A 27,196-nucleotide genomic window follows, 5' to 3' on the forward strand; every position below is an offset into this window, starting at 1 on the left:
TCATATACATTACTCATCTATTGTCCTTGAGGAAGATTGTTCTTAAAACAGATTACACAATTTAAGTGTAACAAATTGCTGCTTCAATTTTGCAACATAGTTTTATAGAGATAGTACAAATATATTAACAAATATTTGTATGCTTACTGAAATGTTGCTACTTTTGCACATGGTCTGTTAATCCTTTTTAAATAGCCAAAAGCAATGGTTATATTTTCAATAGCTTCCAGTGGCTCATGGGACAGCATGATCTCTCCTATTCCAACAATTTCCAATTGAGAGGAAATATTTATTGTATACAAAAGCAAAAATATACAAAACAGAGGAATTTAAGGGAAGTATTAGGGACTGCTTTCATCAACATCTTTGTCTGGATCTTTTTCAGAATCATCATCTTGTTGCTGTTTCTTCCAGAGTTTAGCCATCGCAAGCAGTTTAAGGTTGGGCTGGTTAGCAGCATCCTCTGGGAAGATGTAATCATAGTACTCTTCCCAGCCAGCATCAGACTGAAAAGAAAAAGAGAACATGATCAGAGGCAAGCTTGAGGCTCTCCAGTACTTAAACATGCTTATTTTCTCAATCTCCATGGTGTATCCACACAAGCTTTTGGACAAATTGTTCTGGAGAAAATCTAAAGTTTCAGTTTTCAAGCAGTATAACTAAGGATCACTGTAGGCTAAAGGTTAGGGTGTCACATGTTTGAGTGCTTCCTCCTGCTACACATAGAAAAATTAGCATGTTGGAAAGAAAGGCAAGTAGGAGCTTTAATAGCAATGTCTGACATAATGCATGCACTAATGGTGCTGTAAGGCTCTATTACAGGGTTGCAGCAGAGTTAGAAGATAGCCGCTGGGTTTTTTTAAAAGTGTCAGGCTTTACGACTCCATTAGAACATACATCGTGTTAATGTATCTATAGCATAAAAATCCCTGTTTTATTATTTTTATTATATTTATGAAGATGTTTACAAATTAAACCAAAATATAATTATGGGGTTCACACATGCCTATAATAGCACAGACTAAGAAAAGTTTTACTACTAGATTCTGCTGATTGTCTCAGTATAGTGTTGGGGCCAGTTTATACACACAGTGTTGCTTATCTGTCTGCTGCCCAATTTAATTGATTGAGTGAATGCACAGTGGGGGGAAACTGTATGTTTTGTTACATTCATGCCCACATACTACAGTGACATTTCTACCTTATCCAGTTCTAATTTCCAAAATACCACATAATACACTCATGGGAGCCTGGCTCTCCAGCTTGTGCTCTTACCCCATCTTCAGCTTTAAGTTTTCTCCTCTTCTTGACTTTCTCTGGCATAAGTTTGTCTACCCTCTCTTTGCTGGATTCTGTTCCAAACTCCTCTTCAAAGTTTCTCCAAGATTCCAGAAGCATAAGCCTCTCCTCCTTCTCCTCACAATTCCTCATTGTTTTATTAGCCTCTTCATATACTTGCTGGCATCGTGATAAGCTGTCTTCTTTCCCTGCTGAGAGCTCAAACTGAGCAAAACTGATCCATACCTAGAGTAAAACAAAGGCATTTCATACATGGCAGATTACATATTGGAAATAGGACACCAGAGCTGCAATACTCTCCTCCTTTCTTGACTTAGAAATGTGTCCACATATAACACCATCTCCGAAATTGAAATCAACTACTCATGTAGCTGTACACATGGTACTGAATGAACATCTCCTGAAAAGAGAAAAGTATAAACTCTACAGATTGCCTGTCAGAACGGTCAAGACTATTTCACTCCTGAGATATGTTCTAAATACTTATTTGCAAAGGCCCAAATACCAAACAGTGTTGGATTTGCTCTAAGCTTTTTTGAAAAGAGCACTGAATTACATTTAAATAGCCTTTTCATTAATTAGTAATGGGAACATAATCAGCTGCTGACTTAAGTGTCTCTCAAAGTGCTCTAGAAACAAGTGTCATAAAGTCATTTTTTAAAAATTGAGGTAAAGAAAATAAAATGAGATCAGGAAAGCTAATAGTGAATCAGCTAAAAAGCACCTGTGAAGTAGAAGAGACTTCGGGGAGGGGATGTGCATGAACCACAGTTCAAGCAGATTTCAGGAGCACGGCCCAGGAGCTTTAAGAAAGAGGAGAGAAGATCCTTACCTGCTCTCCGCCATCCTATGCAGCTTCCTGCTGGGGTGGCGCATGTCCCAAGAATCCCTGTGCAGCATCAGCATCCACATGGCATTTGCATGGTCAGCAACGTGGATGCCATGTGCATGCTGATGCCACCCCAAAGTCTCTTCTACTCCACAGGTGCTTTTTATAGCAGATTCACTATTAGCTTTCCTGATCTCATGTTATCTTCTTTACCTACTTTGGAGACATTTAAAAACAATAAGGGAGGAACAAGACAGAGGACAAAAGGAGCTAGTCTCACACTATGAGAGTGAGCGAGCCAGCATGGTGTAGTGGTTAGAGTGCTGGACTAGGACCGGGGAGATCCGAGTTCAAATCCCCATTCAGCCATGAGACTTGCTGGGTGACTCTGGGCCAGTCACTTTTCTCTCAGCCTAACCTACTTCACAGGGTTGTTGTGAAAGAGAAACTCAAGTATGTAGTATACCGCTCTGGGCTCCTTGGAGGAAGAGCGGGATATAAATGTAAAAATAATAGTAATATGGGGCCTGTCATCACAAAGACTGAATTGCCCACCAGAGAAAGAGATTATGGTGGGTGGTGTCAGAGCAGACGGACACATCAAGCTGAAGGTCAAGGAACAAGTCTTCAGTATAGCTAGGCCCTAAACCAGAAGTCTCAGACTCAAGTGATGGAAATCAAGTTCTCTGCTCACAATACTTTCAAATCCCTGCTCCCTGTCAATTCTTCTCAAATTCCAGTGTGAAGTCATCAATTCCATTTCTACTAGATAGTAAACTGGAAAAGGGAGAAAATGTTTCTGCACTTTTGACCACATCTGTTTTTTTAAAAAAATCCAGAGAATGAACATTTTGTCTTACATCCTCCGTGGGGCTAGGACAATAGAAGTAGCCCTGCTGAGATGCAAAAAGACTGGAGCTTACATGCACTCCATTCTTCCTCCACACATGGGAGTAGGAGGAGAGCATGATTTTTGCTGCTCTCTCCAGAGCAAAATTCCACATGCAGAAGCTGTCCCTGAGGGCCACAGATCCTGCATGTGGAATCTCGATCTGGAGAGAGGGGAAAGAAGCAAAAAATCTTGCTCACCGCCTACTCTGATGTGTGGAGGAAGACTGGAATGCACTTAGGCTCCAGTCTGTCTCTCTCTCTCTGTCTGCAGGGCTGCTTCTGCTATCCTAGCCCTGCAGATAATGCAAGTCAAGGACACCAAGTGAGTTGCTTTATTAGCTCTTCAAAGGATATATATAGCTTCTTAGCCATTAAGATGAACAATTTGGCTGAAGTATGGTGGGACTGCTGTGGGCCTCACTGGGTTCTACTAAAGGAGCTGATAAGGCCCCTTGTTCATAGGTTTGATACGCTTGGTCTACAATGACGCTTGATCTTAATGTCACATTTTTAAAGGAAGTTCTATTTAGACGACATCCATTTGCTAAGCAAATCTATATTAGTGACACGCTCTTGTAAGAATGTCTACAGTATCGTGCAGGCCTACTCAACTGTGGCTGTTTCTGGATTACAACTCCCATAATCCCCAACCATAGTGGCCAATAGCCAGGGATTATGGGAGTTGTAGGCCAACATCTGCAGGAGGGCCTAAGTCAAACAGGCCTGGTATAGTGACTGACATGATCAGCAGTACTAATGGGAATGAGAGTATTGCGGAGCTGCTTCTGTGGGTCATGGAGGCAGTGGTGCTGCTAGGGAGCATGCCAACTGTGCTACCAGTGTTACTGCAGTTTCTCCCATTGTGACAAATGGGTGAAACTACAGGAGTACAGGTAGCACAACCAGCATCTTTAGCACTGCCACTGCTTCCATGCCCACAGCAGCAGCTCTGAAATACCCTCTTTGCCCCATTAGGACTGTGTATCATGTCAGCCAGTCTTGTCACTTTGGGATTTATTTAAATTTCAAGTTGTGCATTTTGTGTATTGTAGAGAACCAGTCTCTACAACAGCCTCTCCAGTCACATACCTTGACATGCTGTGTACGCTGGAGCAATCGTCGATAAAGATTTCTGGTGTTCTCATATTCTTCTTGTTCAATTTCAAAGTCAATGTAAGATTTCCAAAGAACCTAGGGAAAAGATAAGCCAGATTTAAAGATTCAGAACAGTTTTTTTCAAAGCAAGTGTCACAAGCAATCCATATAAATATGCATCTAACGCAGCAAAGCCGACATGTACAGAGAACAAGATTTGTGTGTCAGGTCAGCCATAGCAGAGGAAAGACTTAGACTGCATCTTGTGTCAGTGTGTAGCAAAGCTGAACTGCATGCTTTACCTTCTTGTTAGTAGAACATAACATATTCTCAGTTGCTGGGGTCAAGGACATCTCTATAGGTTATCCCCCTCAAGTGCTCCCAGGCAGGACAGTTTTGATTAGCTAAAAGGAAAACACGCGCTAACTTGAGCCAGAGAGGAATAGCCTTGCTCCAGGCAGCCTCACAAATTTCTCTTCTGATTCTATTTTGCTAATCCTTTTCTATTTCCCTTTCTTGCTTTCATTTTCTCTTTACTATTATTCTCTACTTGTTATTCCTATTTTAAGAAGTCTCCTTTAAAATTCAAGCCCTTTTCCTCTCTCCCCATGTTCTTTTCCCTACTTTCCACTGTTATGGAGCCTGCAGGAGGGTTCAGGATGATACTGGTGCCAGGGGTAACGGCCAGAGTGGTTTCCCTAGAGCAACCAGAGCACCTGGATTGCCCCCACCTCAAGCATCGGCACTGGCTGCTTAACAGCTCCCCGGGCCAAGCGGCGATGACACAAGTCTCCTGTCTGCAGGCCGTGAGACTCACAGCAAAATGCCCCAGTGTGCATCAGGGAGTGGCGAGACGACCAGAAAGTCAGGGACTTTGGGTGTGCCCTACCTATTTTCAGCCAGGCTAAATCAGGCAGCGATGTACCACTTGCAGAGCCTCCCCCCACCTCTGCAGAGTTGAGGGCTTGGGGAACATCAGTGATGGCCAGCATGGCAGCAAAAAGCTCCATGGTGGTGTGAGTGGGCAAAAATGGCACCAAAAAAGGAGAGCCCCCCCCGCCAAGGGCCACGAAAGCAGCCCAGGACCAGGGACAGAAGACAAGACTGGTGAGCTCTCCCCTTGGGGAGAGTAGCCCACCGCAGGTCCCAGCTTACTCAAGACAGTTCCCCTGGAGTGGCAGGCATGGCTTAAAAATGCCATAGTGGATACTATTCAGCAGATCAGACCTTTTAAAAAGAGCAGAAAATCAAGGAAGTGAAAGAGGGTCCCCTCTTCATCTGAGGACACAACCTCTTCTGATCCATCCAGCCCAGCTCCCCAAAAAGACCCTTCGACCCTGATCCCGAGGGGGAGCCAGATGGGGCAGATGGTGGAAATCAGGATCCTGACACTGTCCCAGATGAGGAAGGAGAATGGTTGCCGGCGGGGTGGGGAGGAGAGGGACCCAGACCAGGGCAATGTCTTACAGTGCCTTTTTGTGTCTGAATACTTTAATCCTCTCATGACAAGAGTGTTAGCCACTATTGGCCTGCAATTGAAAGTAACCTCAGAGGCGACTCAGTCAACTCCGTCGACCTCATTTTTCCTAAAGCAAAACTCAAGGACATGTTATTGCCAATGCCCAAGGTTTTCACCGTAGCAATTAAATAGGAATGGCTTCTTCCAGCAACCAATAGAAAGCCAGTGGCTATTGTGAATCGATATTACTCGTTCCAGCAGGAACCATCGGATTTATTAAAAACACCAAACACAGATGCACAAGTCATACAATTAATATCAGGTCCTTTGGTGCCAAGGGCCGGAGAGGTCACCCTAAAGGATCCCTCAGATGAAAAAGCTGAATTTGCCCTGAGAAAAGTGCATGATATTTCCTCCATAGCTACCCATTCCTCAGCAGCAGCTTCCATGGTTGCTAGGGCAACTATATTGCGGGTAGATTATTTACTTAGTGACCTGCCTGCTGACCCTGTAAAAATGAGACAGCAGCTGGTCAAGATCCAGAAGGCTCAGGCCTTTGTGGTGGATGCCACTTTGGACTCTATTAGGTTCTCATCCAGAGCATCTGCCACTTCTGTAGTGGGCAGACGGCACCTGTGGCTTAAGAGCTGGCAGGTGGAGTCCACCTCTAGAAATAACCTGCTGTACCTTATGACAGCACAAAGCTTTTTGGTGATTCTGCTCTGAAAGACATTTTAGTTGAATCAAAGGGTGAGATGATGCCATCTGCAAGCTCGATAGGCTGGGTTTCAAAAAACCTTTTCAGGCCTTTCGGAATTTCTAGCCCTCCTTCTGGGGCTGGGATAGGGACTTCAGAGCACAACAGGGATCTTGAAATCACCAGCGTTTTCCCTCCAGGAACTACGGCAATACCAGACAACCCTTCAATCAAACCAAGCAGCAGCAATGACTCAGAACTCTCCAGGTTGGGGGGTGGCACCTGTGGGAGTTTTTTCATGTGTGGGAGGCTTCTGTAACAGACAAGTGGGTCCTCAGCATAGAGCAGAAGGGGTACAAGATAGAATTGGATGCCCCTCCCTCTCACAGGTTCCTTCCAACTCGCTGCTCTCACTCTTCTACAAAACACATTGAGATCAAAAAGGCCATTCAACATCTGGTGGACATAGGAGCAGTTGAAACGGTGCCTCACTGTAAGGAGGCAAGAGGCAACTATTTTACCTTGTTCACTGTTCCCAAAAAGGACAGGTCAAAAAGGGCTGTTCTAGATCTGAAATATTTAAACAGATGTGTCAAGCGGGAAAGATTCAGGATGGAATCACTCCGATCAGCGGCAGAGGTGCTGCTCCACCTAGACTTCCTATCTTCGATAGACCTGAAGGAGGCATGCTTACATATACTGATTCATTGCAGCAGCAGCCACCTTCACTGGTTTGAGTATGCTAGAAGGCATTACCAATATGCCGCACTTCCATCTGGACTATCACTGGCCCCTCGGGTCTTTACAAAGGTACTGGCACCGCTGATGGCCTACCTCCGCCAACCGGATTCTTTCAGGGAATCTGGATATTTGCATATTTAGACAACCTGTTGGACCAATCACATTCAAGAATGACAGCAAAAAGGGACCTGAAAACAACACTTCGGACATTACAGGAACATGGGTTCCTCATAAACCTTGTAAAAAGTCAAATGGTTTCATCTCACAGACTTCAACATTTAGGAGTCGTGATTGATAACATGTGAGACCAACTGTTTCTCCCTCAGGATAGGTTCCAGGCTATTGTAACAGAAATAAGGGTGGAGCTATCAGCTCCTGCACTTCTACTGCTGACACTTGTGAGGATCTTTGGCCTGATGGTGATGACCTTGGAGGCTGTTCCCTGGTCAAGGTTCCACCTGAGAGATGCAATGGTTCCTTCTTCCATATCAGTCAGACACTGCCAGGAAGTGACACTTGCTACTACACCTAGGGGTGTGCACAGAACCACGGAGGCGTGGTTTGAAGCTGATGGGGGGTGCCTCTTTAAGGCCGGGGGAGGGTGCACTTACCCCTCCTGCCACTTTTCCGCTGCCGGCACTCTGTTTTTTGCAAAGTCCATGGGGTGGTAGCGTACCTCCATGCCGCCCCTTACCCTGTTCTTGGCCGGAAGTACCGGGCACGCGTGCACACAATACTTCCGGCCACGAATGAAGGAAGGGGCAGCAGGGAGGTACACTGCCGCCCCATGGACTTTGCAAAAATCGGAGCGCCGGTGGGGGGAAAGCGGCGGGAGGGGTAAGTGCACCCTCCCCCGCACTTAAAGAGGAACCCCCGCCGGCTTCGAACTTCAAGTTGACGCTGCGTTCCAACCAGTTTGGAGGCCTTTAGAATGGCCTTCGAACCGGTTCGTGCACATCCCTAACTACACCTGCCTCACCAGCTATGCTGGTTGATACCACAAAAATCTATTGAAGGGTAAGTAGTTCTTGGACCCGCCAAAGGTGATAGTCACAACAGACGCCAGCACCAGGGGATGAGGTGTGCACTGCCAACAGCTCTCAGCATAGGGAAGGTGGTCAGAGCAGAAAAAGAGCTACAGCATCAATTGGTTGGAGCTGAGGGCCATTTGCTTGGCACTGAGCATATTTCAACAACCGTTATGAAATGCTCACATTCTGATAAAGACGGACAACATAGCCACCAAAACTCATGTGAATTGGCAAGGCAGAATAAGATCCAGATCCCTGCATGCAGAAGAGGTCCCATTGCTGACTTGGCCGGAAAGTAATCTGATGTCCATATTAGCGCATCATGTCAAGGGGGACCTCAATCAGCTGGCAGATTGGCTGAGTTGGGAGGACTCGATGCCGGGCAAATGCTCCCTAAACCAAGAGGTCTTCCTACAATTGACTCAGATATGGGGAATGCCAGTTATGGACTTGTTTGCAACTCCACAGAATACACAGCTACCAAGGTTCACATCCCAGTTCCCCTGCAGGGACGTGGAAGACATAGACGCACTGTCTGTGCAGTGGCCAATGGGGCTTCTTTACTATTTCCGCCAACTCCTCTGCTAGCAAGGGTGTTGAGAAGGATATGTCTTCTACAGGCAGATGTAATTCTGGTGGCTCCATTTTGGCCCAGAAGGTCGTGGCTAGTGGAATTTCTGCATCTATCAACAACGGAACCATGTTTCCTGCTGGTAACACCAGACTTACTTGTACAGGGCCTGGAGCACCATCCCAACCCAGGCTGGTTGCGACTTGCCGCATGGAAACTGAGAAGCGAATACTGAGTCAGCAGGGTTATTCAGATAGGGTGTTGGATACTATCTTGGCAACAAATTGGGTTTGCCAGTGTACGTGGAGAGCTTTTTAAAGATGGGCAGCACGCCATTCGATTCAGTGGGGTGAAGCATTGCTACTTCCAGCAGTTCCTCCAGGAAGGCTTAGAGAAGGGCCTGAAGCCAAACACACTTAAGAGGCAAGCAGTTTTATTAGTGGGCCTCATTTTAGGCACTTTGGCAAAGTATACACATGCACATCCTCACCTAAAGAGGTTACTCTGAGGAGCCACCCTTGTCTCTCCACCGACAATACACTGCTTTCCCAATTGGAATTTACATACAGTGCTGAAGGCACTACAGTCTCCACCTTTTGAACCCCTAAAATCCATTCCAATATGAATTTTGTCTTTTAAATTGGCATTTCTGATAGTGGTCACGTCTGTGATAAGAGTGTCGGAATTGCAGGCCCTTTCTGTTCATAAATCGTATTGTATATTCCAACAAGATTCTGTTCGCCTTATTCAGGATCCTTTTGTATGTAATAAGGTGACTTCTTTGTTTTATCAGTCACAGGACGTCTTTCTCCTTTCCTTTTGTCCACATCCCGTGCATGCGACTGAGAAAAGGTGGCACATGTTGGATGTGCATTGTGGCATTAAGGGATATATAAAGAGGTCAGCATCTTTCAGAACAATGGATTCAATGTTTGTGTCCTTCCTTCCTGATACTGTGGGGAGAACAGTGACTTCTTTGACCACTGCAAGATGGATTAGGGTCTGTGTAGCGCTGGCTTATGAGACGCAACATCTCTGTCCCCCGACGAACACTTGTACTCTTTCTACAAGATCAGCAGCAACCTCGGCCGCTTTTTCCACAAATGCCCCGATGCAAGAAATCTGCAAGGCAGCAACATGGAAGCTACCTTCAACCTTTAAAAGTTGAAGGCATTACAAAATGGACACCTATGCCTCAGCACAAGCAGCATTCGGAAGAAGAGTGCTGCAGCAGGTGCTTCCCCAGGAATAGACAAGGACACTCCCTCCCTAGGTGACTCACAAGCTGTGGTATGTCCCATAGAGATGTCCTTGACCCCAGCAACTGAGAATGGAACATTGGTTCACTTACCATGAAGGCTTCTTCTGGTTGCTGGAGTCAAGGATATCTTGGTGCTCTTCTCATTTCTGGTAGACCATCTTATCAGCAGTCCTTTTTCTGTTTTGCAGCAAGAGATGGCAAAAGCCTTGTATATACTGTGAAATAATATGCAAGTTTTTTTTCTGGTTGGACATTTTCTATAGCACTTCAAATTCACTGTGCTTGTTCAGGTTTTGTCCTTACTGCTATGTGTTATGAGTTTTCCCTGGTTTCTTTTTTCCTTCTAGCATGACAAATCGTCATAACACCTTTCATAACTCAGCCTAAAAGAACCAGGGTGGGGCTATCCCCTTCCAGCTCGAGTAGGCGTGTGTTTTCCTTTTAGCTAATCAAAACTGGACTTGGAGCATGTGAGAGGGATAATCCATAGAGATGTCCTTGACTCCAGCAACCAGAAGAAGCCTTCACAGTAAGTGAACCAATGCTCCATTTCCTTTATGTCATATGTTACATAGCACAGTACACTCAACCGAGAACATCTCTGATCTGCTCTTACCTCTGGCATGTCTAGTCGTGGCTGACCAATAGCCAACTCGTATAGAGCTCTTGCTCTGTCAGTATCACCAAGAATGGTTTCTAACTCAGCAAATTTGATCCATGATGTGCAGTTTTCTGGTGCAAACTCCAGAAATTTCTCATAAAGTTTCCGGCAACGATCAAACTCCCGCAGCTGCAGCTCCAATTCAATGTAGCCTTTAAACAGTTTGTTCTTTGGACACTTACCTATGGAAGTTCCCTGCAAAAACCAGAAACTGCTCAAAGCTTGTCAAAAAGAGCATGTACACACAAACCTGCTTTTTGAGGCATGTTCATTACTTACATAGTATTAAAGAATTTAAAGATCAGACATTATTGAAAACTAGCTGGGCTGGGCACAGAGCATCTGTGCCTCTGGCTGGCCCACCCACCTAGCGCCACCTTCTTCCCCCGCCTGCCCGCCACCATTTTCTGGGCACCGGCTTCTTCTCCCACCCACCCCCTTCTGGTGGGCTTCTTCTCCTGTCCGCCACACACACACACACCCGCTTTCTGGCTGACAAGGCACTGGCTTGTTCTCTCTCCTGCCCGCCGGCTTCTTCTCCCAGCTGTCGCTGCTGCTGCTTTCTGGCCAGCTGCCACCACCAATTTCTTTCTCCCACCCCTCCCGTGGCTATCCAGCAGCTCTCCGAACTCTCGTGGGAGCTGCCATGCATAGGATTTGCCACGGGTATGTCTTAGAGAATTAAATATAAAGAAGATGGCATTGAGTATGCTCAAGGTCAGATGCTCACTCCCATTTTTGGACTCTCCTACTGATTCTGTAGGCACTTCTGGCCTGGGGCTTCAACAGATGAAGACATGGAAGTAGATGCTATCAATGAAATCTTTTAATTTTCATGTGATAAGGTGCTCCTATTATAAATTACCCTCGCTATAAGATGACCATGTCTTGAGAACTACAGCTGCTATCTGGTGAGGGGAAATATCATCAGGAAACAGAAGGGAGAGATTCTGATCCCACTTTACATACACTAAATAGGCCATAAAGTAATGTTAGACCCAGCCACAAGTGCATGAGAGGAACAGAGGCAAATGATCTTTAGGGGAGCATAGCAGAGATAGAACCCCTGGCACCACACAGAAAGAGGTGGCACCAGGGCCAATGGTGGTGTCAAGACACTTCCTTATATGCAAAAAACCAAATTAGAGTGGGGTGCTCCAAATGCTGATTGGGTCTAGCTGTTTAATTCCCCCTTTCTAGAACTCAATTAAGAAAGCAAACTAGGCATGTAGCAATCCTAGCGACTAAGTCAATTTATCAGGAAGGATAAAGACTATTCTCCTTCCCAATGGGCCTAGCCCCACTAATGCTGGAGAACAGATACCAATCCACATGGAAGCAAACTGTTGCCAGAGTGTAGTAATTTGTTCTGTTGGAAAAACTATCATCACTTGGGCTCTCCCAGATCTATAGAGATCTATATGCAGATCTATAGATATGTTTCAAAGATTCATTAAAAGAGAGATCAGACAAAAAGGAAAGAAACTTTATCTTACCAATGCTCGTCTGGCAAGATGGAGATTCTTCTGCCTTATTTCAAACTGAGCATAGAGCAGCCATATTTTGGCAAATGTAAACTGAAAGGGCAATAAAGATTTGGCTTAAGAATTTAGTTTGATGAATTTAAGAACAATGCCTCCAGTCAAATACAATAAGTTGTGACTAAGGCAGCAATCCTATGTCCACTTACCAGGCAGCAAATCCCAATGAACACAGTAGAATTTACTTCTGAGTTGCGTATAGGATGGAACTATGTCCCACTGAAAGAACTGGGACTTAAGTTGGATGCAACCAGCTTCTTCTATGGATTACAGTGCTTCTCTGTTATGATTAAGCTTAATTGGATCAGGGCCAATATTTCTGTATTTCATTGAACCCAGACAGACTGAAGTAGAAATGACTCTTTACCAGGGTCGGAGCCACCATTGGGCAACAGAGTTCAAAGAACCCGGGCTGCCCCTCACAGCCCCCAACATGCTCCCCGCATCTGACGTCATACGCTGGGGGCATGGTTTTGCTCCCGAACGGGGCCACATGACCCTGTTTGGGAATTAAATCAACAAGCGCTGTTTGGGAATTAAATCAACAAGAGCCACTCCTGGCCACGCTGCAAACGCAGCACTGGTCAATTTAACTCCTGAATGGGGTCGCACGGCCCCATTCAGGATCTAAACCACGTCCCCACGTCTGATGTCAGATGCAGGGGGTGTAGCTAAACACCAACATCAGACGCAGGTGGTGGGGCGAGGGGGGCCACAGTGGCGGCCAAACACGGGCCGCTGCTGGCCTCCCTCTGTCACTGCTCTTTACACAAATGTATGTACATGATCATCTGAATATACCCTTAATACTGTCTATAGCCATAAAACAGAATTCATACCTTTTTGTGAGGAATGAGTTCAACACATGCTTGATATACTTGTCTTGTCCGCTCTGGATCCTAAGAGGCAAGACATTCTCTGTTATACTGTGAAAAGAAAACCTACAATTTGGCTTCCAGGCAATTATAATTCAAGATGCCCCTGCAAGACACAATGTCTTGCTCCCAAGGATATTTACACCATCTTCTTCTTCAACTTTTATTCTGTCTTCCCAATGCAAACACTTAGTCTCTGCACTTAAGGGTTTCCACCACTGGCCTTCTCTCTCACACATGTATTCTTCTTATTCTCCTTTTTTGCTTCCATCATTTGACTCCATCTACTACTAACCACCCCCCATTTGTTCATTTCCCCCAACCCCAGCTTTTTACGTTTTGCTATGCAGCTTCCTATGCCTGAAGAGATTTCCCCCCGTTCCTTCCAGCATTTTCCTCCCAGACATCTGAAAGATGAGCAGCTATCAAGATTTTACAAAAAGACATCAAATTTAAAAAAAACAAAAAAATTCCAGTAGGTTCATGGAACATTAAGATTTATCAAATAAGGGACTTTACTGTTCAAGATTCCTAGGTAAGCCAAGATGTTTGGAAACCAAGTTTTAATTAATTGCAGCCGAGACCTGAAAAACATTCTATGTGCACAAATTCAGCCCACTGTGCCTCCTGAAAATATGTCTCCAAGGGTTGTGAGTTCCTCACAGACATATTTTTGGGAGGCACAGTGGGCTGCAAATAGAAGCAGACATCATAAAAATTGCCCATCCCCTGTTGTTTGCAGGGAATGTTTTTCAGCTAGCACATTTAGTCTGGATGTCAGCCTGTGACTGTAACTAGAATTGTGATTTTGGGGACTTTAAATGCTCTAGAATTCTTTATTAATATCAATGCAATACTATAATAATATTAGTATTAATACTAATACACTAATTTGACTTCTATTGACTCTCTGCAATGTAAGCAACCTAAAGTAAACAACCCAAAATTAACTTACAGCGTTATTAAAATGTAAAGACTACCATATTTCTCAAAGGATTTTTTGACTTGACATTTTCTCAGAATGGAGGAATGGGCATAATAGTCCCTTCTTCACCTCAGGCTGCACTCAGGGAGTGCATTCAGGGAACCCCGAGTAGGGATGTGCACAGAACCGGGCAGGGGTGGTTCAAAAGCAGGTGATGCATCTTTAAGGGTGGAAGAGGATGCACTTACCCCTTCCTCTGCTTTCCCCTCGCCGGTGCTCCGTTTTCTTAAAGTCCATCAGGGCAGCAGCATACATCCCTGCCACCCCGTTGCCCCCTTTACCAGAAGTAATTGGAAGTATCTGATGTGCCTGTGCCCATCGTGTGCACGCACCCGCTGTGTGCAGGCACGTCGGATACTTCCGGTTACTTCTGGTAAAGGGGGCAACGGGGCAGCAGGGAGGTATGCTGTCGCCCCATGGACTTTTAAGAAAACAAAGCACCAGTGGGGGGAAAGCAGAGGGATAGGTAAGTGCACCCTCCCCCACCCTTAAAGATGCACCCCTCACCTTCGAACTGGCGGAACCACCTGCCGTTCGAACCGGTTCGGAGGCCCATATCCCTATCCCTATCCCTGAGAGCAGCCTGAGAACATATCCAACACCCTGCATAGCTAGTCAACATGTATCTGCTTAACTCCACCTGTACTACATCTTAAGATGGTTATACATGCAGGCTCTTAGGGCTATCACATTATGCCTAGCTCTACGTATCCTCCTCTTGCTTTTCTTAACATCCAGCCTGATTAAGAGTTCTGGAGAACCTGAAAGCTTGCTGAAGGTTTTGTGTCATTTGGTTAGTCGTGATAAAGGTATTATCAAATGGTGCGTTTTGTAATTAGAATATAATAAAGTTATTGGCTAGGATGTAGAAAAGCTGGGAGTTCTAGCTATAAATCTATCTTATTCCATGAAACTGTACCAGACCAAGGAAGATTTGCTTCTGGCTGGTAGTTTTACTGCATGTGGAAAACACACACGATGAAATGATTAACTTAGCTGGGCTTTTTTCTACTTCTATATATATATGAACATACATTTCAGGTAGACATAGAAAGATGCATATACTCCTATTAACAGAGCAAAGAAGCACCTTTCAAAGTGGCAATTCTCTTATATTTATCAGGGGAAGAGCAACTGGCCCTATCCAACCCCAGCATAGCACCTCTCCAGTGGTTGTTCCTGTTTTCTACCTTATGTTTCTTTGTACACTGAGAGTCCTTTGGGGACAGGGAGCCATCCTTTTCCCCCCTTTTAAATGTAAACCACTTTGAAAACTTTTTTGTTTTTGAAAACAGTGTATAAATATTCATCATCATTTTAATATAATAAAATAATAATAATAATGATGTACAAGCTGATTGTACAGCTAATGCAAAGCAGGTTAGCAGCTGTTTACTAATACAGAATTTCTAAGATTAACCGTTGTATTTTGTGACTCATGGAATCACAGTGGTGTGTTTATATCAGTCATGAAGACACATGCGAAAGATTAAATGATAGGTGAAGTTCAGTGCTACACGTTTGTCTGGATTATTCTTAATTATCCATTATTATTCTTTATGGTATACTGTATTACACAATTGACAGTTTGTATTGGCTTTTATGTATTAATTATTTCTCTATTAGTTGTATTAGAACTATTTTTCTAATCATTATACTTAAAAGTTCTTTTCCACATTATTTTATAGCACTTCCTGTAGCTGTATTTTGTTTGCATTTCTGTTATGTGCTACCCTTGTTTGCTAACACTCATATAATCAGAGGAATGAGCAAAGATTCCAGAGTTATTGTCTTTTACCTTTGCCTCTAGTTCTTCATATAGTGCATAATTGATCCACAGATAGATGTATCTCTTCCAGTGTCTCTTTTCTTGAATTGGAGGAACATTGGCAATTGCTCTTTCATAAACTTCACGTGCAGCATCAGAATCTGCATCACTTTCCACAAGTCTCAAGTAATCAAACCAGGCATCATAATTATGTGGATTAGCCTTTGAGGAAGGATAGGGAAGAGCTTCAGAAAGATAAGCCTAGCACATGTGGTCCTATAGTTTTTACTTAAAACCAGGAAAATAACTGGCATTTTGAGTTCTGGGTTTTGTTTTTTGTGTTTTAGCATTCAGTTTAAGTAACTAGCAGTACTGTATCCCATTTCTGTAATTTTGAGCAGCTAAGGCTTTTACATGATGAAAGACAGGGAGTTACTGAAATATAAAGGGACAATAACTGTTCACTCTGGCTGTGGAGATTTCACCATTGCCCACGCACTTCAAACTCTTAAGAGCTAGAAACCTTTCTCTTTTAAATGAAAGCTGAAATTCTCTGCAAGTTGGTATTTTGTATCCAATTCTGTGCTGCAGTGGAAATGCAGCCTGCATACAGCCATGGCTGTAAACCTCCACAGTGGCACTCACCTTCACTTCTTCTTCATACTGGAATCTCCGCTTGCTGACAATAATATCTTCTATGCCTCTCCGGTCCCCAAACTTCTTTTCAAAAATAGTGTAATTTTTGAAGAGCTCCTGGGCCTCATGCTTTGGGATTCTATCCAGGGCATATTTGTAGATTACTCTCACCCTTTCAAACTGGGGGGGAAAAAGGAAGTTTAGGAAGCAAACACCTTCTAAATGGTCTGTTTAGTGATCTCAAACTGTATTCTCAGGAGGATACATTTTCACTTGCATCATAGTGGGCTGGTGTTTTGTGTTTTTTTTTTTGTCAGTCTCCTCTGTGTAGGAGCTCAATTAAAAAAAACACACACTTTGCATGCAGAAGGTGCCAGGTTCAATCCATTTAAAGGATAGGGAGCAGGTGCTGAAAAATACCTCTGCTTGAAACCCTTGAAAATCAGTCAGAGTCCACAGTACTAGGAGACATGGACCAAGAGAGTATTAGGACCATTTAATAGATAACCTGCAAAAACCCTTGGCCATTTTTCAAAGTAATGTCTATCTACTTGTTCTCTTAAATAAATAAATAAAAATATGAAACTCTGTAAGAATTTTAAAAAATACTTGAAAGAATATGCCCACTCAAGTCTATCTACTTGTTCTAAAGAGCAACAAATGCCAATGAGACAATTATCAGCCTAGGCCTGGAACAAGAGTATTTTTGCTCAAAGATTTATCTCTCTCAGTTTTTACACATCTAGCTGGCCCAACATGATATCTGTTTCTCTTTTAAAAAACAAACAAACAAACAAACAAACAAACCTTAAAATCTGCCCTTCAGTAACAAGACTCAACATAGGAACATAGGAAACTGCCATATACTGAGTCAGACCATTGGTCTATCTAGCTCAATATCGTCTTCACAGACTGGCAGCAGCTTCTCCAAGGTTGCAGGCAGGAATCTCTCTCAGCCCTATCTTGGAGAAGCCAGGGAGGGAACTTGAAACCTTCTGCTCTTCCCAGAGCGGCTTCATCCCCTGAGGGGAATATCTTGCAGTGCTCACACATCAAGTCTCCCATTCAGATGCAACCAGGGCAGACCCTGCTTAGCTATGGGGACAAGTCATGCTTGCTACAAGACCAGCTCTCCTCTCCAATTGTTTTGTCAGAAAGCAAACAGAGTACTTAAGAGACTTTCTTACTTTTATTTATTTATTGGAAGTATGTTCCACTGAAATCAAGGTCTGATGTCCAATAGAAGTTTATATTAGGACAGATGTCTTAGGCAAAAGATTGAAAAGCTAAATATTATGGCCAGATTTATATATACTAATTTAAAGTAAGATTACATGGCTCAACACTGACTTCAATTGGATTAAATAGACATAATTCCATAATGGCTTAACTTTAAGATTGCAGTTGGGTGGGGTGGGGGAGTTAATTTTGACAGGGGACAAAAATTGATATTCTTTAATTCTCTCCCCCATAATATCTTGAAGTTTCTGAGGTAACTTGGGATTGTTTTTAATGAAAGGCGGTATATAAATTTAACAATAAAAAATAAATAACTTCAAAACTGGGTTTAAGCAGGTATGGGAAGATGTCAATTTCTACACAATAGATACGATCCATAGCGAAGCACATTCAAGTAAAAAAGGTTTCAGTGGAAGAGATTTAAACAAGCTCTCCCCTTGAAATCACTGGCTGATGCCTTGACTAAATTTACTTGAGGAAGTCCCATTGAAATTAAAAAGGATAAGTTGGCATGCCTACCTGGTCCTTTTAATTTCAGTGGGACATCTTCAAGTAAATTTAGTCAAGATGTCAGCCAATGAATTTAAAAGGCACTTAACTTTGGCTGAATCATGTCCAATGCGATTTAAATTTACTATTGCTTTACATTAAACTGAGAGGTGGGCTATCTACTGCCAACATGTCCCTATTTCCCCATTCACCTGAATGGGAAAATAGGGACATGTTAGTAGGTATGTATCTATATTTAAAATAAATATTTTGTTTTTCTCTCTGAATCCAATACCCATCCCAACTGGTCTTTACCTGCCCTTAGAAAGGGGAAAAATAATTCCCCTGGCTTTTATATTCTGTTACCAGACACTTGTTCAGGTAACAGGAAGGTGGAATTCAGTTCACACATCATCCCAATAACTAGAAAATCTGAAAATGGAACATATCCTCTTCAGGATATCAAATCCACCTCATGACAACAGCTACTACACCTGTACACAGCAAACTAAAATACAGATGGGATGGGATGGGATGCTTGGCTGAGAGTTCCAAATCAGCTTTGTAATGGGAAAGGACAGTTTTGCCAGGAACTAATGAGGACTGTAAAATGCAAGCTGAATTTACTAACAGGCAGAATTTTACCTCTTTCTGATTCTCTTCAAATTTGGCAAAAGCTACATACAGATGTTCATCCATATGTTCTTCTCCGAAGAATTCCACCGCTCGTTCAAAGACTTTCCGCGCATGAGCAAAGTAACTATGCTTTTCTTCAAAACGGGCATATTTGATCCAGTTCTTAACATCAGGATGCACAATGACAAGTGGAAGATGTTAAGGAATGTCATGTCGTCTATTTTCAAACATAACACATTTTTGCTGGTCAGAGACTGTAATAAAAATCTATATATCCATCTACTAATGCATTATGTGGGAACAATAAAAAGCTGTATAAAACAAACATTAAGGAGACAGAGACATCTTGCTTTTCCAAAGGAACACAAAGACTTTCAGGCTAGAAGTCTGAGATTTTTGCAAGATTAGTAAATACAAAGAGATTTCTTTTTTAAAAGCCAGCCTTGATCAAGCTGATGACACTGGAGGGACAAAGTCCAACATGCTGAATAGGTTTCCAACATCCCTGTCCTTCCTGATACAGAAGGAAGCCCACACAAAAGCCTGCTTCCACACATGGCCCTCTCTTGTGACTAATATTACTATAATAAACAATTTTTCACCATTGTGTGATTCTCAACTCAAGTACAAGCAGGTTACTCATAATCAAGATTTTTAAAAATTACATTACTAAAAAAAAAGAAGCAAAGCATGGCCCAAACATTCAGTTGAAACTGAAGAGTTCTCAAAAGGATATATCTCTCATAAATAGAGCGTGCTCTGTCCACTTCCTTGTATCGGAGCTCAAAGTTAATGTAGGAATGCCAAGATTGTTCTTCTGGCTGCCATTCCATCCAGCGCTCAAACACCTGGCGGGCTCCAGCAACATTTCCCAACATTTCTTCCATGTAAGTATATTTGTACCTTAAAAAAAAAAAGCAATGCAAGAAGAGATTGAACACTACCTTCCAGATGAAAAAATAACAGGGTTTTGTTTTGTTTTTTAAAGCAAGTAGTCATATGTCAGTTATGACTTAAGTACTTACTTACTTGTTATTTATTTCTAAATCATGCACACTGCTGTATTTTGTGGGTCTGCATATAATATTTAGCAGACTAAGCCCAGATTCTTCTCTGGAACTCTGGTGATCTTCCAATATAAGTAGATCAATCTATTGCTATGCAACACAGAGATGCATCTGCAACCTTTTCTCAGAAACCTTACAATCTTCAGGACAACCCCTGCACTTTTCAATAAAACAATCTTGTTTAACTCTTCAAAGTTCAAAAACATAGACATGCAAAAAGAAATATACTATGTTTTGCTGATGCTTGGGATATGGCAAAAGATGCTTAGTTTACCAGAACTGGTTGACTCTTGGTAGTGTAGTGATAGCACGATCCCAGATATTTCGAGCATGATTCACTTGGCGATTCTTCATTTCCATCTCGGCATACTTCAACCAAAGGGTGACATTTCGGTAGTCCACATCGAGAGCACGCTCGTAAATGGAACGAGCCCTGAGAGCAAAATAATCCTGAAATTAATGTGCGTTCAGTACAAACAAAAGGAAACAGGCACTATTAGTTGTTCACACAGCTGATGGAAATGAGAATAAGCCTTCAGACAATTACCTTTGTATTTCTTTGAGGCTTTCCTCCCATTGTGCGTACTTGATCCAGTTACTAATAACCGTCCGATTTTTTCTTATGTTATCTTCAAAGGTCTAGGGAGAAAAGTTATATTTCACTTTTTAAAAGAAAGAGTGATTCCACTCTATAATCCAAAGAGAAACAAATAAATAATTTGACATTGTGTGTGCAGGGATTTTGTTCATGGAAAAATATTTTTTAAAGTGGCCCTTGGATTCTCAAGCGGTACAGTCCAGGAACTGTTTTATTATATTGCCCTTTATAGCAAGCTAGAAAATATAGAAAACTAGTATGCCAGGGAGACAACCAAGCTAGAATCCTTCTCTCCAACATCCAGATTTCCACATGGAGGTCTTTTTCTTTAAATACAGGAGCATTCAGCACTCCTGTACTCTGAAGTGGGGCAGGCCAAACACAAGTTTATTACTTTAGATTGGGTTTTTACTTTAAACCCAATGTGTCACTTTTCACCTCCTGCTAAATGTGAAGATAAATGGCACTTCAATATTCTAATTCAATGTGTTTATGGGGTTTATTCAAGTCTCTATGGGGTCAGGTTACATATTGCTAAGTCAATTAAAGATGCTTAATATCTGTCTAGTATGAAGGCTGTGACATTTTTCTTCATATGCAAAACTGCCAATGTATTTCATGTCTTGCAAGCTCAATACTTGTATATTGCCATGTGCTCCATGCGCATTCTGCCTCTGAGTACAGGGGGACCTCATTAATCGCGGGTCCAGCACTTGTGGTTCTGCGTATCCGTCGTCGGATAATTAGCACCCAACCTCAGTATATGCGGGGGACAGACAGGGAAGGGTTAAATCCGTGTATCCACAGGTGGCCAGAAATTACCTCGGAGGTCATTTCCAGCTGCCATTTTGACTGCTGGAGAGATTGGGAGTCATTTTATAGCTCAAAAATGGGGCAAACCCTGTGATTTTGGGCCAATTTTGGGTGCCGTGGGCGACTCTGCAGCATGTTAGGGCACCTGGAGGAGGGGTCATTGGGGGGGGGATGGGGCAAAACCCATGATTTTTGGTGTCTGGGAACCTAACCCATTGCCCTAATGCCCCGTTATTCACGGATTCGCTATCAACAGCCCCCTCCACCCCACAGAACAGAACCCCCACGAATAGCGGGATTCTCCTGTTCTGCTTCAAAGCAGCACCTTTTGAAGAATATTATTGCTTGCCACTGAACATGTGAACCACCAAGAGCATATTTCATCAGTGCTACAGCACCCATACTGTTCTCCTCTAGCCTTCTGGGTACAGTTCAAGGCACTGGTCTTGAACTCAAGTGCCTAGCCCCAGCATACCTTATTTAACCATTAACAAAACAAAAAAGCCATAATAATCTAATTAGAACTGGGTTTTGTGGTGAACAAAGTTATGCAACCCCCGAGCAATGTCAGAAAGGGTACAGACAGACCTAATTTAATTATCTAAAATACAGTTTTGCTTTGGACGTACTTCTGGATTGAGAGGTGAGATAGGAATCAACTAAATAAATAAAATTAAGTTTATATACAGCTGCTGCTGATCAGTGTAGTCAAGTCTGAGCTAGATGGACCAATTTTCTGACTCACTTTCCCCCTATGTACAGGGTTGCTGTAAGAATTTTAAGAATGTGTATGAAACGCTTTGAACATCACATATTTTGAAATAGGGTTATATAAAATCTGAAGCATTACCACCATTAGCAATGCATTATGTTTACCATGCACTTACTTTTCTTTTTCGGAGCTTGTAATCATTTAGCTCTTCTTCATCTGTGATCTTCTGCTGGGGTGGTGGGGGAAGAAGCTCAAGTTCCCTCTCTTTTGCTTCTCTTAAGAGCTGCTCTGCTGTGATCTGTACTTCTGCTGGAGCTTTGTTCTTCACCTAAAGGATGGGCGAGAGAGAAAACCAACAATTTTTTGTAACTATGTATTTTAGAAACTTCACTCAACACTAACTATGAAAAACTATAAAGTGCATGTACAGTGCAATTCTGTACATGTTTACCTGGAAGTAAGCTCCACTGTGTTAAATGGGGCTTAACTCTTATTAAGTGTGTTTACAATTGCAGGATGCAGAACAACTATAAAGTGACAGATCAGCCTAACAGAACTTCCCAACTAACTGTACTATGTACAACAGAAGATACTAATGAACATTATAGATGTTCAGTGCTGCTCTATCTTCTGTATTATTATAACTACATTAATAATAACATAATTGTGTATAATAGAAATGTCAAACCATCCAGCCCTTCCAGAGAGAGCCATAGATATGAAGGTATTATTTGAAGTTGACAGTCTTGGTTCTTGTCACGTACATAAGAACAGCCCTGCTAGATCAGGCCTAAGGCCTATATAGTCCAGCCATCTGTTTCACACAGAAGCCCACCAGATGCCTCTGAGAAGACCACAGGCAAGTGGTGAGGGCATGCCCTCTCTCCAGCTGTTGCTCCCTGGCAAGTGGTATTCAGAGGCATCTTGCCTCTGAGGTTGGAGGCAGCCTATAGCCACCAGACTAGTAGCTACTAATATACCTGTACTCCATCAATTTGTCTAAGCACCTTTTAAAGCCATCCAAGTTAGTGGCCATCACATCCTGTGGAAGAGAATTTCTGAGATTAATTATGTGCTGTGTAAAAAGGTACTTCCTTTTGTCGGCCCCTAAATTCTCTCGGTTTCATGGGATGACCCCTGGATCGTGATTCGTTGCAATCATAAGGAATGGGTTCTGCGCCTGCGCAGGGACCTTGCGGTTAGATTTTTCTAAACAAAAGAGTGAACTGCCAATGTGGTTTTAGACTGCTGAAGTCCAAATCTGCGGTCACTCGGGCTTGCTGCCATTGGGAACTGAGCTCCTCTACTGTCAGGGAGAATGAAGTTTTTGGGGAAAGAGGACGTCAGTCTGAGGAAGAGGGAAATGTTCCCTTAGAAGGGACCCCTTCCATGGATGACAAGCCTATATCCAATCGCACTCTTCCGGGGAGTGGGGGCATCCTTGTAGTGGGTGATTCGATCATTAGTTATAGAGAGATGGGTCTGTGATCCGCATGTTGACCGCACGGTGACCTGCCTGCCTGCCTGGTGCGAAGGTTGCGGACATCATGTGGCATCTAGATAGGCTGTTAGGCAGTGCTGGAGAGGAGCCAGCTGTCATGGTGCACGTCAGCACCAAAGATGTGGGGAGATGTAGTTGGGAAGTCTTGGAAGCCAAATTTAGGCTGATAGGTAGCATACTGAAGTTCAGGACTCCCAAGGTAGCATTCTCAGAAATGCTACCTGTTCCACTTGCAGGTTCAGTGAGACAGAAAGAGCTGAGGAGTCTTAACATGTGGATGAGATGTTGGTGCTTGGAGGAGGGATTTAGATTTTTTAGGCACTGGAATACATTTTGGGGCAAGCAAAGCCTGTACAAAAGGGACAGGCTGCACTTGAACCAAGACTCTTGAGAAAACTTAGCAGTCATGGGATAAGAGGACAAGTACAATGTGTGGACTGCTAAGTGAAGGACAGGAAATGGAGGGTAAGTATAAATGGAGAGTTTTCACAATGGAGGGAAGTAAGAAGAGGGGTCTCTCAGGGATCTGTACACAGACCAGTGCTTTTTATTTTATTCATAAATGATCTAGAAGTTTGAGTAAGCAGCGAGGTGGTAAAATTTGCAGATGATACCAAACTATTTAGGGTAGTGAAATCCAAAACAGATTGCAACAAGCTCTATACGGATCTCTCCAAACCGGGGGGGGGGGGGGGGGGCGCGGCACAAAATGGCAAAATGGCAAACAACCTGGATGGTTTTAAGAGGGGTTTGGATAACTTCACGGAGGAGAGGTCTATCAACAGCTACTAGTCGTAGGGCTATAGGCCACCTGCAGCCTCAAAAGCAGGATGCCTCTGAATACCAGCTGCAGGGGAGTAACAGCAGGAGAGGGCATGTTCTCAACTCCTGCCTGTAGGCTTCCTGTGGTATCTGGTCAGCCACTGTGAGAAACAGGATTCTGGACTAGATGGCCCTTGGGCCTGATCCAGCAGGGTTGTTCTTATGTAACCATGTTGCCCACTCCCCATTTGGAGAGATCTTTTTGGAGCTTCTCACAATCTGTTTTTTTTTTTTAATTTCACTACCCTAAATAGTTTAGTGTCATCTGCAAGTCTGGCCACTTTGCTGGCTACCCCAACTTCTAGATCATTTATGAACAAGTGAAGGAACTCTGGTCCCAGTACCAATCCCTAGGGAACCCCACTTCTTACTTTCCTCCATTGTGAAAACTGTCCATTTATTCCTACCCTCTGTTTCCTGTCCTTCAACTAGTTACCAATCCACAATTGAACCTGTCCCCTTATCCCATGACTGCTAAGTTTACTGAAGAGCCTTTGGTGGGGAACTTTGTCAAAAGCTTTTTGCAAACCATTTCTGGGTTTCTATTCACAATATTTGTAATTATTACTATTTGTGGGGGGGCTCTATCCACAAAAAACAGAAGAAGCTGTTTATAGAGAGAGTTTATACACAATTTTGTTCTCATGTATTATTTTAACAAGAAACAAAATCCTATGGGTAACAATAAATTTTACTTGAATGATAAGTCACAGTAGCCCTATTCACATTCTGTTCAACACATGTACAATCTGTTTATGGTGTACACACGTACATAGTTGTCTGGTTCAGATGACCACCAGTCACAACACACAGGCAGGACAGGGTAGTGCCAAGAGCACACCCACCTTGTCACTGGGGGATGTCATGACATGCTGTTGTGGCATCCATTAATCATGTGAGTAGGGCATTAATCTGAATCACTCCTCTACACACACTCCAAAACCCTTAAACAAGGACACCCTCCAGTGACAGCAGGGTGGCCGTGCTCTTGGTGCGACCCAAGAGAGGAGAACTGGTCTTGTGGTAGCAAGCACGACTTGTCCCCTTAGCTAAGCAGGGTCTGCCCTGGTTGCATATGAATGGGAGACTTGATGTGTGAGCACTGCAAGATATTCCCCTCAGGGGATGGAGCCACTCTGGGAAGAGCAGAAAGTTCTAAGTTCCCTCCCTGGCATCTCCAAGATAGGGCTGAGAGAGATTCCTCCCTGCAACCTTGGAGAAGTCTCTGCCAGTCTGTGAAGACAATACTGAACTAGATAGACCAATGGTCTGACTCAGTATATGGCAGCTTCCTATGTTCCTATGACCCCATCCTCATCGCATTGTGGCTGGCATTCATCAGTTCAGACAGTTATTCACACATTACATTCAACGCAGGTATAGCAGTACACTTCCTGTTTGTATGCTGTACTTCAGGGGGCCTGCACCCAGGCTCACTTTTTAAATGAATGCAAGCACGGTCATTTGCACAGAAACATGCATGTACGTATAGCCATCTGAGTGCATGTACAGCATAACAACTGGATAGGTCTAGTGTCATAACCACTAGGATAGATTAATACAATCAGTATGGACCTTACATTGCCATCTAGATCTCTTTGATCTCATATACTTTGATGCAATGTTGCCAGATGAGGCCACGTTTAATCTGTATTTAATAATGAAGATAATTTTCAAAGTGGAACTAAATGCCCATAGTTTTACTGTGGCTACAGTAAAATTTTTGTTGTGCTATTCATTTTGCACAATAGGATACTGAATGGCTGGACAGTCTTTACTTTGTTAGATAAAACTGTGGCAGCCATACCTCCAGCAAAGAGGAAACTCCGTCTTTTATTTCAACTTCCCAGGGTAACAAACTACAAAGGAAGAGAGGGCTCCTGTTCCTTTTAATAGCTGCGTGGCGTCGTATGAGAAGAAACCTCAGGAGGTCAGGCATTTCCCACCCCTTCCTTCCACGAAGAGCGGAGTCTGCTGAAATTTCTCCTCTAAGCTGTGTTAACGCGACCCTATGCATGTTTACTCATCGGAAGGAAGCCCCACCTAAGCAAGTGTCCGATCTCGTGCATGTTCACTCAAAAGCGGACTCCAGTCCAGAAGCACACTTATTAGGAACCCAGCCCCACTGAACTCAGCGGGGCTTACTTGCGAGGAAACACGCACCAAGATGCCTCTTGCAAAGGAACAGGAGCCAGCCCCATACTTGGAAGGCATTTGCTCATGCGCTGGGAAGCAAAGTCCCACTGACTGAGCTCCACAAGTTAGAAGCGAGTAGGCGCGCACAGAGCTGGGCTACTAGCGCTATCCTCCCTCTTTCCCTTCAAACACCTCGCAGACCACTTCGCTTTCCCTTTCCCACCTTCGCCACTTTGGGTATTCGCTGCTTCCCGGCTGCCGTAGACGCCATCTTTTCGCCTGCTCTGAACAGCAATACCGAACTCCGCCCCCTCCTTACTTGACCTTTAACCGCCCAGCATGCCGCGCGCTGCGGAAGGCCGCCCCACTCATCACCATAGCAACGACGAAGGGCGTCCCTCCCAGTTCAGCGGGATCCGGAGCTGTCAGCTGAGCTCTGCATCTCCCAGCCTAGATCGAGTTTTTCCGGAGCCCAACGCGGGGGGCGGGGCGGCTGCCCCTGACAAGGTGAGCCCTCGAAAGGCAGCCCGTGCTGTCTTCTTCCAGTGTCGCTTCGTGGTAATTACAAAAATCCCCATGAAATTGATGGTTTAGATTTAGGACCAAATATAGTACTCCCCACCCCCCATCCCGCTTCAGCTAATTAGTTATAATTAAGTTCTAGAATTCATTGTCACAGGGGATGGTAATGGCCATTGGACTAAAAATGGAGGAGATGTAGGCAAATGTATGGAGAATAGATTTAACACTGGCTGTTTCATCCCTGATATGCCTAAACAGAAGCTCCATGATCAGAGGCAGTCTACCTCTCAATTCCAAATGCTGGGGATAAAGACTGGGGGA

At 43.6% G+C, this 27,196-nt stretch overlaps 2 protein-coding genes across 8 annotated transcripts in view; one reads left to right on the forward strand and one right to left on the reverse strand.

The window, feature by feature from the left end:
• Positions 1-268: 268 nt before the first annotated feature.
• Positions 269-26,718, reverse strand: CRNKL1 (crooked neck pre-mRNA splicing factor 1). Of its 2 annotated transcripts, XM_053247251.1 has the most exons (14): positions 26,577-26,718; positions 22,070-22,222; positions 20,319-20,410; positions 20,046-20,204; positions 19,441-19,607; positions 18,714-18,892; positions 16,350-16,520; positions 15,735-15,926; positions 12,916-12,975; positions 12,032-12,112; positions 10,491-10,730; positions 4,109-4,210; positions 1,276-1,524; positions 269-506 (listed from the first exon to the last, which is right to left on the reverse strand). In XM_053247251.1, exons 1-14 carry the CDS (start codon positions 26,622-26,624, stop codon positions 342-344), a joined length of 2,058 nt encoding a protein of 685 aa, XP_053103226.1. In that variant the 5' UTR covers positions 26,625-26,718; the 3' UTR covers positions 269-341. The 2 variants fall into 2 exon arrangements, with proteins under 2 accessions (XP_053103226.1, XP_053103227.1); XM_053247252.1 differs by lacking the exons at positions 269-506; positions 1,276-1,524; positions 4,109-4,210; positions 26,577-26,718 and adding exons at positions 9,030-9,735; positions 26,025-26,255.
• Positions 26,271-27,196, forward strand: part of CFAP61 (cilia and flagella associated protein 61) — a 230,732-nt gene continuing 229,806 nt past the window's right edge. For 2 of the 6 annotated variants that reach the window (XM_053247244.1, XM_053247246.1), the window contains exon 1: positions 26,271-26,860. The gene's annotated coding sequence lies outside the window, so the exon portion shown is untranslated. The remainder of the gene's footprint in view (positions 26,861-27,196) is intronic. The other 4 variants (XM_053247242.1, XM_053247240.1, XR_008306425.1 and 1 more) reach the window with 4 other exon arrangements.

The sequence above is a fragment of the Hemicordylus capensis genome, chromosome 4, assembly GCF_027244095.1.
Source record: "Hemicordylus capensis ecotype Gifberg chromosome 4, rHemCap1.1.pri, whole genome shotgun sequence".
NCBI lineage: Eukaryota > Metazoa > Chordata > Lepidosauria > Squamata > Cordylidae > Hemicordylus > Hemicordylus capensis.